Source organism: Chanodichthys erythropterus, chromosome 12 (genome assembly GCF_024489055.1).
Source record: "Chanodichthys erythropterus isolate Z2021 chromosome 12, ASM2448905v1, whole genome shotgun sequence".
In the NCBI taxonomy this organism is placed as follows: Eukaryota; Metazoa; Chordata; class Actinopteri; order Cypriniformes; family Xenocyprididae; genus Chanodichthys; species Chanodichthys erythropterus.
In genome coordinates this window covers 10,964,844-10,982,103 of record NC_090232.1, presented here as the reverse complement: position 1 = coordinate 10,982,103, position 17,260 = coordinate 10,964,844, and the positions used below count along the sequence as shown (strand labels likewise).

At 36.7% G+C, this 17,260-nt stretch overlaps 1 protein-coding gene across 1 annotated transcript; it reads right to left on the bottom strand.

Annotated features, from left to right (window-relative positions):
* Positions 1–5,178: 5,178 nt before the first annotated feature.
* mpc2a (mitochondrial pyruvate carrier 2a) lies at positions 5,179–15,363 on the bottom strand. Its single transcript, XM_067403417.1, has 6 exons — positions 15,278–15,363; positions 14,916–15,188; positions 10,909–10,949; positions 10,092–10,176; positions 9,512–9,623; positions 5,179–6,131 (listed from the first exon to the last, which is right to left on the bottom strand). The coding sequence occupies exons 2-6, from the start codon at positions 15,061–15,063 to the stop codon at positions 6,083–6,085; spliced, it is 435 nt and encodes a 144-aa protein (XP_067259518.1). The 5' UTR covers positions 15,064–15,188; positions 15,278–15,363; the 3' UTR covers positions 5,179–6,082.
* Positions 15,364–17,260: the final 1,897 nt, after the last annotated feature.

The following is a 17,260-nucleotide window of genomic DNA, read 5'->3' as shown; positions in this document are numbered from 1 at the left end:
GGTCTCTGGTTCGAGCTGTGGCTAATAAGCCAGGAATCCTTTCTGCATGTGATCCCTGAGTTAGCGTGGGTTTCCTCCGGGTGCTCCGGATTTCTTCAAAGACATGCAGGTTAGGTGAATTGGATGTGCCAAAACTGTCTGTAGGAGTGTGTGTATGAATGTGCCCCAGCACTCTCAGTGCTGGGTTGTGCCAGGAAGGGTGTGAAACCTGTGCCAAAACAAATGTGTGTGTGAAGTGGACCTTGCAAATGAGTGAGAATAACGAATAACGCTAGGAAGAAGATGATGATGATGTCATAATTAAGATTTAACAAAGATTGTTTATTATGTGGGAAGAAATGGGCTTCCATTGGTGAAATAAGCATTGTAGTCACTAAATATTTGCTTAGTCATCTCTAAAGCTCACTTGAATTAGTTTTAGATCATTAAACATAACTTCATGGTACCTTATGAGGAACTTTACACACAAAATGCTTTGTTGTACTGTAATTTGCCTTTTAGACAGCCTGTGTCATCTGAAAGACATCTGGGAACTTCCCTATTCCATTCACCTCAGCCTACAGGGGAATAAGTTTGTGAGCACCCTCTAGTGGTGTATTATGTGCAGGGTCATCCAAGGCCATAGTAAAAAAATAAAAAAAATAAAAAAAATCCAACATGTGCATATTTATATTCTATGGAAGCTTGTTTCCACCTCCAAATAAAAAAGTAATTGCAACTTTTTATTTCACAATTCTGACTATTAGTTTTATTACTCAAAATTGTGTAAACTCACCATTGCGAGTTATTAAGTCGGAATTGTGATACTTCATCTCAGTGCATGTATTTATTTAATACACTGTGTTCTAGTACTTATTTAAATGAAGGTTTGAAAAAAACAAACAAAAAAAACAAACAAAAAAAAAAAAAAACGTATGTTTACAACAGTTTTTTAAATCACCATGTCAAAATCGACCTGTCCTTCCTCTTCAGAGCTATGTGTGGGTACTTGAAATCACAAAGGACTCCTATAATGGAGGAACACACTCCTCACGGTGACATTGAGATAAGCTTCCGCACAACAGAATCCAGCTATTTCTATATTAAAGGGAAAGTTCACCTAAAAACAAAAATTCTGTCATTATTTACTCACCCTTCATTCCAAACCTGTATGACTCTCTTTCTACTGCTGAAAAAAGGAATATTTTAGGATGCTTAAGCTGCTATTTTAATACAATGATTGTACCTGGTCTCCATTCACTATCATTGTATGGAAAACAGCAGCTTGGACATTCTGCTAAATATCTACTTTTGTGTTTCACGCAAGAGAAACGGGTTTGGAACAACATGAGGTTGAGCAAATGATAACAGAATTTTCTTTTTATGCAATCTGTCACTTTAAATAGCTTCTAGGCGATGCCACCATCAAGGGATTTCGGAAGTCAAGATAAATTTGCATGAGTCATAACATAATCCCAAAATAATGAAGTTCACATAAGCTCTTGTCCCCAGTGACATGGACAAGGGTAAGCTAATTTATTCATATCAAGCATATGGCTTCCTGTTTCTGCCATTTTTCATTCACACTTGTTTTTATTTTACAGACACGTCTACATGTTGAGGCAGAATATATTAGCGCAACTTCCTTAGGATATGGTGGTCTTCCTGCCTTCACTGCGGCGAGATCGAGTGGCACTGATCTAGTGTCCTTCACACTGCATTAATCGCTGTTTGCGTTCGTCCTCAGAGAACAGCGCTCCCTATTGCTCTTCCTGTCTCATGCAGCACCATCCCCCAGCACCTCCACCAAACTCACACGTGCAAACATGTGCACGACTCCTAGGTATACAAGAAGGAAAAAGAGCACGGGAAAACCAGGTGGGATAAGCAGGTCTACCCTTATGGTGGCGGCACACACACACACACACACACACACACTATGATTGTGACGACAGATTGCTATGCTATTTTTAGAGCCAGTCAATTTACCTTGCGACTTCACTTACCCTTAAGCATATTAATACCGAAGAATACTTTACATACATCACAAGATACTCCAAATTTGCTGAGTCTGAGAAAGGATTGTATTTCTGTATATTTCATGCATCAATGTGGAAAATGAAAGATGGAGACAATGAAGAGAATGGAACAGAGTGTCAAATGTCACTGAGATGAATTGGAACTGCCACTGCAGCAATTTAAGGCTTGACCTTGAAAGCACGATATGATGGGTTGGTCACGTTACCAAGGCAACGGTGAGCTGAAGTGAAAATCTTTTAATTGTACCTATTTGACCTCTCATGAAAAATAGACAATAGAGCACACCTGTGACGGCCTAATTCTTAAACTGCCTCGGGCTCAGTTACAGGCTAAAGTATGTGTGAATACTGCATACATTACCTGAGAGATTTGATTACAAATTACTTCTATAAAAGCTCAGATTAATGACATTTAAGATCAGTTTTCCTGCAATTGTGTATTTGCTGTCTATTTTGTCTATATAAAAGATAATTTACGGATTATTTACAGCTTTATAACTTTTGATTTTAATTCATTAAAATAAAAATAGGCTATTTAAAAACTGTACAATTAACCATGTTTTTTGGCATATTGATTACCATATGTATAACCACACAAATACCATAGTTAAACTATGTTTTTTGAAGCAAAAACCATTTGTGGTTACCATGGAATAACTACAATAACCATAACTTTTTAGTTTTATTCATAGTAAAACCATGGTTATTTTTTCATATTAGTGAATGAACAAACTCATCCCATGAAGCATTATGAATGACATAAACATAAGACATATTTTCACTTAAACAGCTTTACAGTTGTATTTACCCTTAGCCTATTACAGTTTTTTTTTTTTTTTTTTTTTTTTTACAATCACTAGGACCCATTTCTCAATACTTGGGTCACTCTTTCAAAACTCTTCACACAGTGAGCACAACAGAAATGTGGGCTAAACTGTGGATCATTTATTATTGCTTTGGCACAAAATGCATTCAATGACTACATCTTTCAGATTACATTCATTCTTTTCTCACTTCAACACAACAAATGCCAAAACTCAGTGTACCAACAGGCCAGTTTGTGTTCACGAGACTCTCACTCAATATTTACTCAATCATTTGCCCTCACAACTGCCAACTCTTTCAGCACAGAGTCGTCATTCAAGTCAGGTGAACAAGTGCAAAGTCTGAGCTATATAAACCTTCGATCTTTGCACACAGCACATGTTCTTCATTCTCTGTATTCAGTGCTCAGCTAAAAACACCATCACAGCTTATTGCATAAGCTGAGATAAGATCTTAAATCTATTTAGCATATAAGCACACAATCAAAAAAATAAAAAGTGGCATTTGACAGTCATTGTTCCAACAATATGTAACAATGTTTGTACTTCAGCACTATTTTATCACTTAAAGGTGCTAAAGAGGATCTTTTCGTCGACTGAGAAACCAAAGACTGTTACTGAGTTTTTGAAATGAGCGCATGCGTAAGAATAACCCCCCTCCTTCGAAGGAACACCTCCCAAAACTTGTGCACGAGTATTGGAACACGAGTGTTTACCACCGGCATTCGCTGTGTCGTGTTAGTGGATTCATTATGTCGGACTCACCGCAGGTAACTCATAATCTGCAGTTGTTACTCCTGTCTCCTGACAAAAACATCGCATGCGGCGCCTGTGGAGTGTGGAAAGTTACTGGAGAGCGCAGCCGCGCTCGTCTCTCACAAGGAACGTCACAGCAGTGATTGACAAGCCAGAGGGCCAATCGTTTACGTGATGATCGCATAATCGATTGGCTGATGTTTTTAAGGCCCTACCTCGTGCACAGATGATGTATTAATATTATTCCTTTCAGTGCACCTAATAAATAGCCTTTTATCAGTTAGTAAAGACAGTTTCAAGTAATATTGCAAAAATGTATAATACAAAACATCCTCTATAGCACCTTTAACGTTGTGAAGCGAAAAGCGCTATGAACACTATTTACTTTATTTCTCCTGCGTCACTCTAGCACTGCTCACTGTAAAATGTCGTTGGTCCGAAATGGGTCTTGGGTCTAAAGCCCCAAGTATAGTTCACTTTTTACGCGTACAGTGCACGTTATGTGAATTTGTACGCACAGGCACATTTATTTTATTTTTTTGCAATAATTAGCTTATCCACAAGATGGCAACCGTGCCCTGGAGGCGTCGATTCACAAGGTAGTCAAAGAAAAACTGCATAACAGAACAGACCAGAACACATGCAAGCTACAGCGATAAAAGAGGCCTACATACACGAGAGATTGTGCGAAGAGGTTAGAAAGTACCCACAATTCTAGCATGAAAGAATCCGAATATGTTTACATGGGTTGTAACTCGTGGCGAGAGATTACTCAAAACGTCTCGGTTACGTATGTAACCCTCGATCCCTGAACGAGGGAACGGAGACGTACGTCAGTAGTGACCGACGAATTGGGATATCGCAATTCCAATTCGTCGGTCACTACTGACGTACGTCGAACGTGACCGACTGAAAGGGAACTGCGCATGCGTCGAACACCTGTGTATGTGTACGAGTCAAATGAAGTATATTTTCCAAGGCTGTGCGTTCGACGGTGCACGTAGACTAGCGTACCTGTAAAAAAAACAAAAACAAAATGTACCCAGGGCTTAAACGTTTTTTGCTTTCAGTGTCAACAGACAAATTAATTATTTGCCTGATTAGGTGACTATATTACGTATTGTTTGTGTTGTAACAAATCGCTAAATATAAATGCAAACATAAATCTTATAAAATTACTCATACAGTAGATATTCATGCAGAAAGCAGAACACTATTCTATGCTGTTCACATCTGACAAGAGTGTGGGCTGCAGAGGTGAAGTGTGACGTATAAGTTGTGAGACAGATGGATGATTCATCGTCTTGCATACTTAATTTAGAGTCGGTGTGTAGGATACACTGAAAACAGGTTTAAAGGGGATTAACGGGTCAAATTTAGCATGAGAGAACAAAATGGTGGATGTGTTTATCATACACCCTTGATTCCTGATTTAGCAATGGAGAGGGTCTGGAAATGTACGGTGCTTAATGACCCTTAAACCCAGTGTGTAGGATGCAGCTCTGGAGAAAAGTGCTCTTTGTGCTCAAAATGCAAGGATGTGTGATTACAAAAACAGTCTTTTGTCCCATTATTCAATGTAATTTCAACTTTGATTTAATAAATGCATAAATAGACAGAGATATTACTATTATGTGCAATAAAGTGCTACAAACAAAAACACTTTAAAACATCATGTCTATCATTGTGTCTGTTCTGTACAAGTCTGTGTCTGATCTGGTAATGCCTTTTACCCACTTCCTGTTTTCATCTCAGCTCTCTAATACAAAACAGACAACAATTTGTCATATAGTACATTCATGCAGGATGTTAGTTTTTGTCATATGGCAATTAGTTTTTTAGTTTAAAGGGGTCATATCATGAGGAATCGAATTACCCTTAATCTTTTGAGGAAAAAAAAAAACAAACAAAACAAACTTTAAGTACTGGAAAAACATTGTGATTTTCAGAACACAAAACACTGAGTTCTTATTTTTAACAATATCCCTAGACATTTCAGTTAGATCTTAGCAGTTTATATCACACATTTACATTTGTTCAATTAGCAGGCACTTTTATCCAAAGCGACCTAATAATGAGGAATACAACAGAGCAATTTTTTAGGTTCTCTTTTCTTTTTAAGTCTTAAAAAAATAAATTGTGACTGTTTTGGCACAAAACAAGAAAAAACAAAACAAAAAACATTAATATTATAGGCACAACTCCAGTAACATATTTTAATTATTATTATTATGATATGACCGCTTTAAAACTGAAAAATTGATAAGAATAACAATCAAGAACACCAGAATTACAATCATCATATCACAATTTTACGTGATAACATTTTAAATAATATGATTGACATTTTTTTCCTATTTTACACAGATATGTTTGATCTATATAACATTATGTGTGCAAAATGCTGATTCATTGCTTTGACAGTAACTACAAAAAACAGCAAAACTTGTTCACCGCTCCACTTCTGTCAGATTAAATGGCAATTCAAGTCTGCTGCACTTCCTCTCCTTTCTCCTTTAGCTGTTGGTTGTACCTACACACACAAATACAAAGTGCGTCACTCCTTTTGAATGCTTAATGGTTTAGCCATAGCACTGCAAGTGCTGAATGAACACAATAGGTTGCTGGGAACAGGAACACATGTCTTCATGACAGTCTGTTACTTCTCGCTTTTTAACCTGCAATTTCTTAAAGGGTTAGTTCACCCAAAAATGAAAATTCTGTCATTTATTAATCACCCTCATGCCGTTCCACACCCGTAAGACCTTCGTTAATCTTTAGAACACAAATGAGGATATTTTAGTTGAAATCCGATAGCTCCGTGAGGCCTCCATAGGGAGCAATGGACACTTCCTCTCTCAAGATCCATAAAGGTACTAAAAACATATTTAAATCAGTTCATTTGAGTACAGTGGTTCAATATTATTATTATAAAGCGACGAGAATATTTTTGGAGCTCCAAAAAAACAAAATAACTACTTATTTAGTGATGGCCGATTTCAAAACACTGCTTCAGGAAGCATCAGAGCACAAATGAATTAGTGTGTCGAATCATGATTCAGATCGCGTGTCAAACTGCCAACGGCTGAAATCACGTGACTTTAGCGCTCCGAACAGCAGATTCGACACACTGCTTCATGAAGCATCAGAGCACAAATTAATCAGTGTTTTGAAATCGGCCATCACTAAATAAGTCGTTATTTAGTTTTTTTGGCACTCCAAAAATATTCTCGTCACTTTATAATATTAATATTGAACCACTGTACTCACATGAACCGATTTAAATATGTTTTTAGTACCTTTATGGATCTTGAGAGAGGAAGTGTCCATTGCTACCTATGGAGGCCTCAGAGAGCCATTGATTTCAACTAAAATATCTTAATTTGTGTTCTGAAGATGAACAAAGGTCTTACGGGTGTGGAACGGCATGAGGGTAAGTAATAAATGACAGAATTTTCATTTTTGGGTGAACTAACCCTTTAACTCTGGTCCTTGAGATCCATTTTCCTGCAGAGTTTTGCTCCAACCCTAATCAAACACACCTGAACAAGCTAATCAAGGTCTTCATGATTACTAGGAAGTTATAAGCAGGTCAAGTTTGATCAAGGTTGGAGCAAAATGCTGTGTTCACACCATTTTGTAATTAACATAATTTTGAGTATCAGTATCAATGCCTAAAAGAATCTGCAGCAGTCACATGGTACAAGTAGGAGCTCTCAGAAAATTCCCAGCTTACAAGTTGTAATCAAAGGGATAGCTCACCCCAAAATGAAAATAATCCCATAATTTACTCACCCTCAAGCCATCCTAGGTGTATATGACTTCCTTCTTTCAGCCAAACACAATCAGAGTTATATTAAAAAATATCAAGGCTCTTCCAAGCTTTATAATGGGAGTGAATGGTGCTATTTTATTTGAAGCCCAAAAAAAGCACATCCATCCAACATAAAAGTAATCCATACGGCTCCAGGGGGTTATTAAAGGCCTTCTGAAGTGAAGCAATGCATTTTAGTAAGAATAATATCTATATAAATATATAATTATAACTTTATAAACTGTAATCATGAGCTTCCGTTAACACCTGTCCGCACATTCACGAGAGAGTCGAGTTCCGGCATAGGACGCAGGGCGTAGCATAAGCTTAGGTGAGAGTAGAAGCCTCTCGCTGTTCAAACAAATAGAGCTGGGCAACATAGTCAAGCTCCTCTGACATTTCCCTTTAAAAATTCTCATTTTAGACTTATAATTTGTGACCGGTGTTTTGTTTTGCTCTCTCCTCTGCACTTCTGCGTTCACCATTGCGTCTTGTGTTTGGTTACAGGTCAACTGGAACTACTAACATATGGTCGTTACTGGAAGCCATGTATTATAGTTTATAAAGTTATAAATATGGTTATTTTTCTTACAAAAACACATAGCTTCACTTCAGAAGGCCTTTATTACACCCTGAAGCTGTATGGATTACTTTTATGTTGGATGGATGCACTTTTTTGGGCTACAAAAAAAAAGAAAAAAAAAAAGGTACCATTCACTCCCATTTTAAAGCTCGGAAGAGCCAGGATAATTTTTTATATAAGTCTGATTGTGTTTGGCTGAAAAAAGAAAGACATATACACCTAGTATGTCTTGAGGTTGAGTAAATTATGGGATAATTTTCATTTTTGGGTGAACTATATCTTTAAGAGCTCTAGGAGGGCATGAACGATTTTTACAAGTTGAAATCTTGTAGTTACTGTAATTATGACATCTGCATAAAAGTCAAAGGACCGAGTTGAAAATGTGCAAAACTCTCCATTACTTCCAGTTCGCCATCCATTGGACTTACTGGATGTGGGTGCATAAGATCTTTTCCCATAAAATTCATGTAACATAATAACAATGCCTCAATTAACATAGGAGCCGATCCTATGTTCAAGCGCCCATGGAAAAAATATTCTCAATTAATTTTAACCAATAAAAAAAAAATCTATTGAGATTCAGGAACCTCTCTGATTGGTGGATCTCATATCGGGTCCCAACGGATCGTACTAAAAAAAAAAAAAAAATCAAACCAAAGTCCTCAGGATTACCTGAAAATCACAGGCAGATGTGTTCGATTTAGGATGGAGATCAAGAGCCAGGACTATTCTGTAATATCTTATGCATGAAAATGTTTTTGTAATATATGGGTGTTATTATAGTAGTGCAGTTTTAAAAATGAAGGAATCAGTACATTTACTAACTTGAAAAAAAAAAAAAAAAAAAAAGTAAAAACAAAATTTACTTTACATATAGACAAATACATTTATGTATAAAAGAATTAAAATGTAATTTTATTAGTTTTATAATTAAAAAACTTCTATGCAACTTTTAACCTTCAAACTGTACAATTCATCACATGGATTCAACCAGTAAACAATGACTGAATTGAAAAACACCCTTTTGATACACAATGTCTCTCAGCAAAAGTAAATATTGGTACTAAATACGTAGTAGGCCCAAGGCAAATGTGATAAGTGTTTGTGTGTATACTGTATATAGTGTGAAAACATTATGTAACAAGTAATTTGAGGTTTAATAAAAAAAATAAGTCAAACTGTCAGTGTTGGTGAATAAAATTAAATAAATAAAACTGTAGTAACTCGATTACATTTTGGTAGCTTGATATTAGCTTAAAAAATACTGTAGTTTTTAATGCTGCCACTCCAAATGAGATCATTCTTGATTTTCTGTCAGACAAATACTAAGGGATCTGATTTACTTTACTTAGTTTTTATGCATTTAAAAATATGCCACTTGTTATTATCTTTGAACTCCAAATCATTGAACTCAAAGTCTTTGCAGCTTAACCTTACGACTAAGCTTGTCTCCTGTGTGTATTGACTGATGATAGTAAAGAAAGCTAACCTTAGAACAGAACTCGTAATGACTAACCTCCATATTCTTATGAGCTGGACGCTTCCACATATGCCCAGGAAGAAGTTAACAGCAAACAGAGCCCAGTTCTTGGGAATGATCACCAAGCAGTACCTTGACCAAATTAATCCTGGAAAGAAACCAGAGAGAGTCGCTGTGTTGAAATAAAAATCCTCATTGCAGAATCAACAATTTGTGTGGGTGAAGTGGGTTAAGGCCTTAGCCTTGTTAAATTAAGACTTATATAGGTCAAAACTTAGGCCAAGATCACACTTGAGCTACTGAATCGCAGTATGAGCCAATTTTTTAAGCCGATATGCTGAGAGAAAAGACTAGCAGCCTCAGAAATGCTCTCTCAGAGTCAGAAATACAGACAGAGAGAGAATATTTTCTTGACTGTCAAATTGGATCTAGTGCTCAGATATTTAGTTTCATGGGTTCGTTTCAAGTTCTATTTTCAGCCAAACTCATCTCAGGTTACTATGAGGCTTTAGATGAGATATTCTAATCTAGAGGACACTGACAACAGCTACTGATGTTGATAAATCTTGACCAAACAACATTGAGCAAGTCTCAGTCATGTCACTTGAACAAGTACCTGTGGCTGTAATGACGCAGGACTGAGAGAGACTGAGCTTTTCTGGTGGCCGGGTCATATCAGAAAATCCAGCCACAACCAAACCCTGCATGAGGAAAGAAAGAGCAAACAAGAGTGAGCTTGGCAAAAGACCATGATCAGCAGGAAATTCATGATTGCATTTACCTCAGCATTACATTTCAAATTGCAAAATGTGCACTGCCAATTTGTTAACTTAAAGCTAAAGTTCACTCAAAAATCATCCTTATCACCCTCATGCCTTTACAAACCGCTCTTCCAAGGGACACAAAATAAGAAGCTTAGCAGAATGTTCTAGGTGCTCTCTTCCACATAATGAATGTAGATGGGGAAGCTCAAGCCCGAAAAAGCAGCACAAAAGTAGTCAATGTGACTTCCACACTACATTCCAAATCTTACAAAGCAATACAATTTTTATGTGTTAGGACAAGACTGTAATTTAAGTTACGCCTTAATAAACTTGCTTGCCAGGCGTGGTCACGGTTTCCTTGTATAGAAAGAGCAGCAACATTCTGCTTCTTTTATGAACTTCTGCGTTCCACAGAAGAAAGAATGGGTGTTAAAATGCATGTGGGTGAGTAAATGATGAACAATTCCCTACTATAACTAGTCATTTTCATTGCATTCTCTATAATCAAGTAAAACACAAACATCCAAGGCCAAGACAATCTACAATTTAGCCATAGAACTGCAAACATGTAAAAACCAAAGATGGTAAAAGGTGATGATGAGTGCTGTATTTTAATATTTGTGTATTTTTAATATTTCAGCTGTGAGGGGAAAACAATTCTCATCTCACCCATTTAAAAACAGGTGCCCAGAAGAAAACCGTCTTTGGCCCTTGAGTGGGAAAAAAAAAATTCAGTGAGAAATTGACAAAGTGCTACTGTAAAAACACACTTGCTGTTGGTTAATTTCTTTTTTCTTTTTTTTTCTTTTTTTATTTGATGCTCTTAATTCTGTAAAACTTGAAGAAAAAATGCTTGTGATCAGATAAGATTCATCTAAACATGTCATACAGTATATAAGAAATTATCATCCAGAAGTGTTGGAGTAGTCCAAGCAATGTTAAACCTTATAGCAGTGGTCACCAACCTTTTTAAGCCCAAGATCCCTGACCTCGACCTTTATGAAAGACAAGATCTACTTGAAAGAAAAAGACAGCCCACACTGTATTTAGTAGTTTATTTTTTATTTTTTAGTGGCCAATTTAGATTCTGATTTATTTATTTTTACAAGCAAATTGATCGATTCTGATACTGGTTGCATATATTTATTATTAATATTATTATTATTATTATTATTATTATTATACAATATTATTACAATCCAAACAAAGATGCTATCACATTGCATGAGCAGTTGTTTTTTATTTGAATTAATTGAGATTTAATTTCAAGATTTAAAGCAAAAACATAACGGTCTGACTTTATCTTTGTGAAATTATATGCTACACAAAAAAGCATGAAACAAAAACAGCAGGCTGAATGAGACGCAAATTCACTCGGACAGCAGGTGGCGCTTATTGAGCAGCAGTGACACAGCGTTTCCTTGGTTACCGCTGTAAACAAAGCTGAACTGCGCTAATAATTAGCTACCTTAATACAGTTGCCATCGAAATGTTTCTGAAGACATTAATTCCTTTTAGAGATGCATTCATATAACCCTTCACCCCTAATTCAATATTTATATTTCCTTTCTATATGTCGAGCATCGTGAACAGCTCTGCTCTGCCTGCTACAGAATTTTCTCCTCTTCACGTCCGTCTTCAGCGTCTCTGGCCTCTTGTTTACGACCGTTTTACAGATTCAGACATAATGTGGGCTATTTACCTTTATCACTGTCCCAGTAGCTCCCGAAAATAACAGAAAAATAAATACAAAAATACAGTACAAAGACTGGAGTAATGTAATGTAGGCTATTTTTGTACTCATATTTCTGTTATTTTCGCGAGCTATTGGAACAGTGATAAAGATTGACCAGGTTGGCGACCACTGTCTTAAAGGGTTAGTTCACTCAAAAATGATTGTCATTAATTCCTCATCCTCATGTAGCTCCAAACCCGTAAGACATTCGTTCATCTTCGGAACACAAATTAAGATATTTTTGATGAAATCCGTGGCCTCCGATAGACTACAACACAATTACCAATTTCAAGGCCCAGAAAGATACAAAAGACATCGTTAAAATAGTCCATGTGACTACAGTGGTTCAACCTTATTGTTATGAATTACGAGAATACTTTTTGTGCATAAAAACAAACAAAAATAATGACTTTATTCAACAATTTCTTCTCTTCCATGTCAGTATCTTTCGCAGTTGACGTTGTAAACTGGCTGAACCACTGTAGTCACATGGACTATCTTAACAATGTCTTTACTACCTTTCTGGACCTTGAAAGTGTAGTGTTGCAGTCTATCTGAGGCCTGATAGCTCATGGATTGACTCAAAAATATCATTATTTTTTGTTCAAAAATATGAACGAACAGTTTAAAAACAAGAGGGTGAATACTATATTTTGGATAAACTAACCCTTTAAGGGTACATTTACACAACATCGATGTACTAAAAATGGAAGATTTTCTTTGCATTTTTCTCGTACAGACAACAACATTGATCCCTGTTCACACCGATCTGTGAAAACGACTAAAAATGCTTTTATGCTGCCAGGCCAGTAGTTGGCGATGTCATTTTGTAAAGAAACAACTAAGCGCTTATAGACTGAACATGTAATATGCATGTGCATGACCTCACTGTTTTCAGGCCCCCAAAACGACATTATTGTGTAAATGAATTACCAGGCCAGTAGTTGGTGATGTCACTATGTGCCTATAGACTAAACACATAATTTGCATGCGCATAACATCACGGCTTTCATAAATTTGCGTTTTTGTAGTTTACATGGAGATGATAACATTACCATTTTCAAAAACTTGCATTTGAAAACCTGTTTTCAAAATTTTATTAAATAAAAATTAGGGGTTGTTCACACGACACTGTTTTCAACTAAAAACTTTTTATGCTTTATGGGCATTCATTTACATTTTGGGGGCCTGAAAACACAAACTTGTGAAAACAGTGACATGCGCATGCATATAGAGTACCTCAGAGATGACGTGTTTTTGTAGGCCAACTCGGAAGTTAGCGGCGCACGGGTTCTCTCGATTGAAAGCCTATGCATTTTTCCTATAGACTTTTGGAAAAAAAAAAAAAAAATCACAAAAAATAAGCTCTGTGTTTAACAAAGGGTTATGACACTTTTGTCTATCAAGATAATCTTTACAAGTTAACACAACATTTATACATTTTGAAGCCTAAATAAAGTCGTCAGATATAAAAAGCTAACAGCAGGCTATAAACGGACTACAGCACACCATGGTTGCGGATCAACGTCACCAACACCAAGCTTCCTCAAACTATTTAAAAACAAATTTATTTAAAACATGCTCACTGATTATGATCTGCTGTCCAAATGTCCTGTTTGTTAAGCACAGACCTTCTTTCAGGCGATTTAAGAAAAACCCATTTAAAAAAAAACTTGTAGACTTTAGGGCGATGGAACCGGAAGTCCTAAAATGCTAACTCGCTTGCGGGTTTTGCAAACAAAAACTTGTCATCTCTGAGGTACTCTATTACATGTTCAGTCTATAAGCACATAGTGTTTCTTTACAAAGTGACATCGCCAACTACTGGCTTGGCAGCATATTACAACATTTTTAGCAGTTTATGCGGATCAGTGTGAACTGGGATCGTTTTGACAGCATTGTCGTCTGTACGTTAAAAAACGTAAAGGAAAAAGTTTTCCATTCCATTTGTCCACAGGGACAAACAACTCCATCAAGATCTCCAGAAAGAACCAAATAGGAAACCAGCGCTGCGTCTGAAATCGAATCCTTCCCTACTAAATAGTTTGCGAAAAACAGCAGGCGAAAAATCCCCAGATGACCTACTTCTTCCGGTGAGTTTCTGAGGCGTGCATACGATGGACACTATGGATACTATCCCATGAGGCCACAGAAGGGAATTTATGAACGGAGGATAAGCGATGCAACTGACGCTTGTAGGTCACATGATAATGACAACATGGCGGATATAGTACGTCCAGATTACATTCATACTACCCACATTCATACAATATATAGAACATACTTTTTTGCGACTAACGGTCGCAAGGTTTGTTCAAATTCAAATAAAGTACCAAAACATACATTAAGTGATTTCTAGGCGATTATGGTGGACAGGACACCATACAACACAATACATGATTAGTGGGACAGAGAGATGCACATAAGACTGCCTCATTCAAACTGTCCAAGCCAGGCCCTAAAAGTATTTTGATATTTAAATCAGACTTAAAATGTATGCATTTCTTTGCATAGATGGAAAGATATGAAACAAATTGCAGCTGCAAACAAATGATCCTAGATCTTTTCTCAGAACTAAGAGCCATTTTGTGATCCCAAGGTTATTTTATATGGATGAAGTTCATTCATATAGACGTGTTCAATTAACGTCAAATTTGATTTGCTTTACAACTTAAACTGTGACATGTTTGCATGAAAGATGTGCTTGTGCTATCTTTCTTTGTAATGAATGCCACTTGTTTAATGCATTTAAGTATCTAAATTCATTTAGGGGTCACTGTATGACTGCATGACAAATAACATTACGCGGAAATAATAAAAGACGCAACGATGATAATATAGAAAACATTAGTTATACAAATGCTTTAAAATAATTACTCAATGACTGGCTAGGTTAAAATCTCATGTGTGTCTTCAGACAGGAGCAGAGTAATTTCTTTACCAGCAGGATGATTGTAGAGGGGTCTTAATTTAGGCGGCAGCATTAACTCGATCCTGTCCAGGGTCCGGTGATACGTCGCTCTCATACCACCGGAATAAAAACGACATGATTGCAGTCGTAAATAAAGTCTGCTGCTACTCATAATCATTCAATGCAGTGATCAGAGCACGATGTCGATGGGAAGTTACGTCTGCGCACCTTCTCTCCACCCTTCGAGACGACCTATCACAATGTCACCATCATCAAAACACGTCTTGGTGTCAGGCAGCGAGCCTACAGGAACACAAACAATGAGATACGTGAGGTCGATCTTGAGTAATACAGTGAGAAATGAATGAATGAATAAATGACCTGACTCTCACTCTATAAAATGGGCTCCTGTATCTCTACAGGGAAAATGTGGTCATATGATCTATTAATAGGTAACAGCCTAGTGGAATATTAAAGCGACTGCACTAGTGCTCATCATAAAGTAGGCTAGTAGCGGCGTCTGTCCAGCAGATGTCACTATCGGTCTAATCGACACGTGGTGAAAATCCCGTTTTGGCTTGTGGAAACGAACGGGGAGATGAGAGAATTAATTTGGAGCAGAAAATTGTTCAAATCTTTAAATAATTAATGAAGAAAAAGCTATGAAATCTAATTTTTAACATTTATTTGTCAATATTATTAATACGCAACTAGTATTACTTGATTGTTAATAGACTACAATTTCCAGTAGCCCCTCACTGCAAAACACACGAGATCCAGGCGGTTGAGACTGGTGGTTTAGAGATATGTAAAGTGGGAGGAGTTGGATCCAGATCCAGGGGTGGAGACCTCGGCCCCTGGATCTCGTGTTCTGCAGTGAGGACCATCTCACAATTTTGGATGGCAGATTTGAATAAAATAAAATTACAAAATGCAGCAGTTACACTAACTATTATTTTGCTTATTTGCAGGATTTTTTTTTTTTAAATTAGAGATTATTTTAGTATATCATAATTTATTTGTAGTTTTTTTTTTTATTGTAAACAATTGTAAACAAATAAAAATAAACTGTGGGCTATTGAGTACTTCAGAGATGACGTGTTTTTGTAGGCAAAACCCGGAAGCGAGTTAGCATTTTAGGACTTCGGTTCCATCGCCCTAAAGTCTATGGTTTTTTTTTAATGGATTTTGCTAAATCACCTAAAATAAAGTCTGTGGTTAACAAAGCCTCTAAATATCATTTTGATCTATGACATAAAACACACCAGTTATAACCCGCTTGTGATTTTTTTAACTTGTAAAGATTTTCTTGATAGACAAAACGTGTGTCATAACCCTTTGTTAAACACAGCTTATTTTTTGCGATTTTCCAAAAGTCTATGGGAAAAATGCATAGTAATGTCATGTAATCATGTAATCTCTGAGGTACTCTATAGGCTACATCATCTGAAAATACAGTATTACACAACCTTGATACAGTCATTTTAGCAGTCAGTTGGTTTTTATTACACATATCACAAAGTGAAACAAAATTTTTATACAATCCGAATTCCAGAAATTATGGGAAGTTTTTTTTTTTTTTTAAATGTGAATAAAATGAAAACTAAAAGACTTTCAAATTACATGAGCCAATATTCACAATAGAACAAAGATAACAAAACAAATGTTTAATCTGAGACATTTTACACTTTTATCAACTAAATGAGCTTATTTCAAATTTGATGCCTGCTACAGGGGCACCGGGGCAACAAATGGCTGAAAAAGCAAGAACTTCTTAAAAGATTCAGCTGGGAGAACATCTAGCAACTAATTAAGTTAACTGATATCTGGTCTGAAACACAATTAGCTATAAAAGGGATGTCTCAGAGAGGCAGAGTCTCTCAGAAGTAAAGATGGGCAGAGCTGTGAAAGAGTGCAAAAAAAGATTGTGGAAAACAATGTTCCTCAATGTCAAATTGCAAAGGCTTTGCAAATCGCATCATCTACAGTGCGCATAACATCATCAAAAGATTCAGAGAAACTGTACATAAGGGACAAGGCCGAAGACCTTTATTGGACCCCATGGTCTTCGGGCCCTCAGACGACACTGCATCACTCATCGGCATGATTGTGTCAATGACTACTTCCAGAAACCACTGTCTGTAAACACAATCCGCTGTGCCATCTGCAGATGCCAACTAAAGCTCTATCATGCAAAAAGGAAGCCATATGTGAACATGGTCCAGAAACACCGCCATGTCCTGTGGATCAAGGCTCATTTAAAATTAACTGTTTCAAAGTAAAAAAACTGCAAATTTGACATTCTTTTTGGAAATCATGTATGCCGTGTCCTCCGGGCTAAAGAGGAGGGAGACCTTCCAGCGTGTCATGAGCGT

Bases quoted from the DNA above. Each gene is read 5' to 3' on its own strand.
- mpc2a (XM_067403417.1), bottom strand. From the start codon at position 15,063: ATGATTATGAGTAGCAGCAGACTTTATTTACGACTGCAATCATGTCGT. The intron at 10,177-10,908 runs GTGAGATGAGAA...TTCCTCATGCAG, and splicing joins GGGCACCTGTTTTTAAATGG to GGTTTGGTTGTGGCTGGATT. The intron at 9,624-10,091 runs GTACTTGTTCAA...GTTTCTTTCCAG, and splicing joins CTGCGTCATTACAGCCACAG to GATTAATTTGGTCAAGGTAC.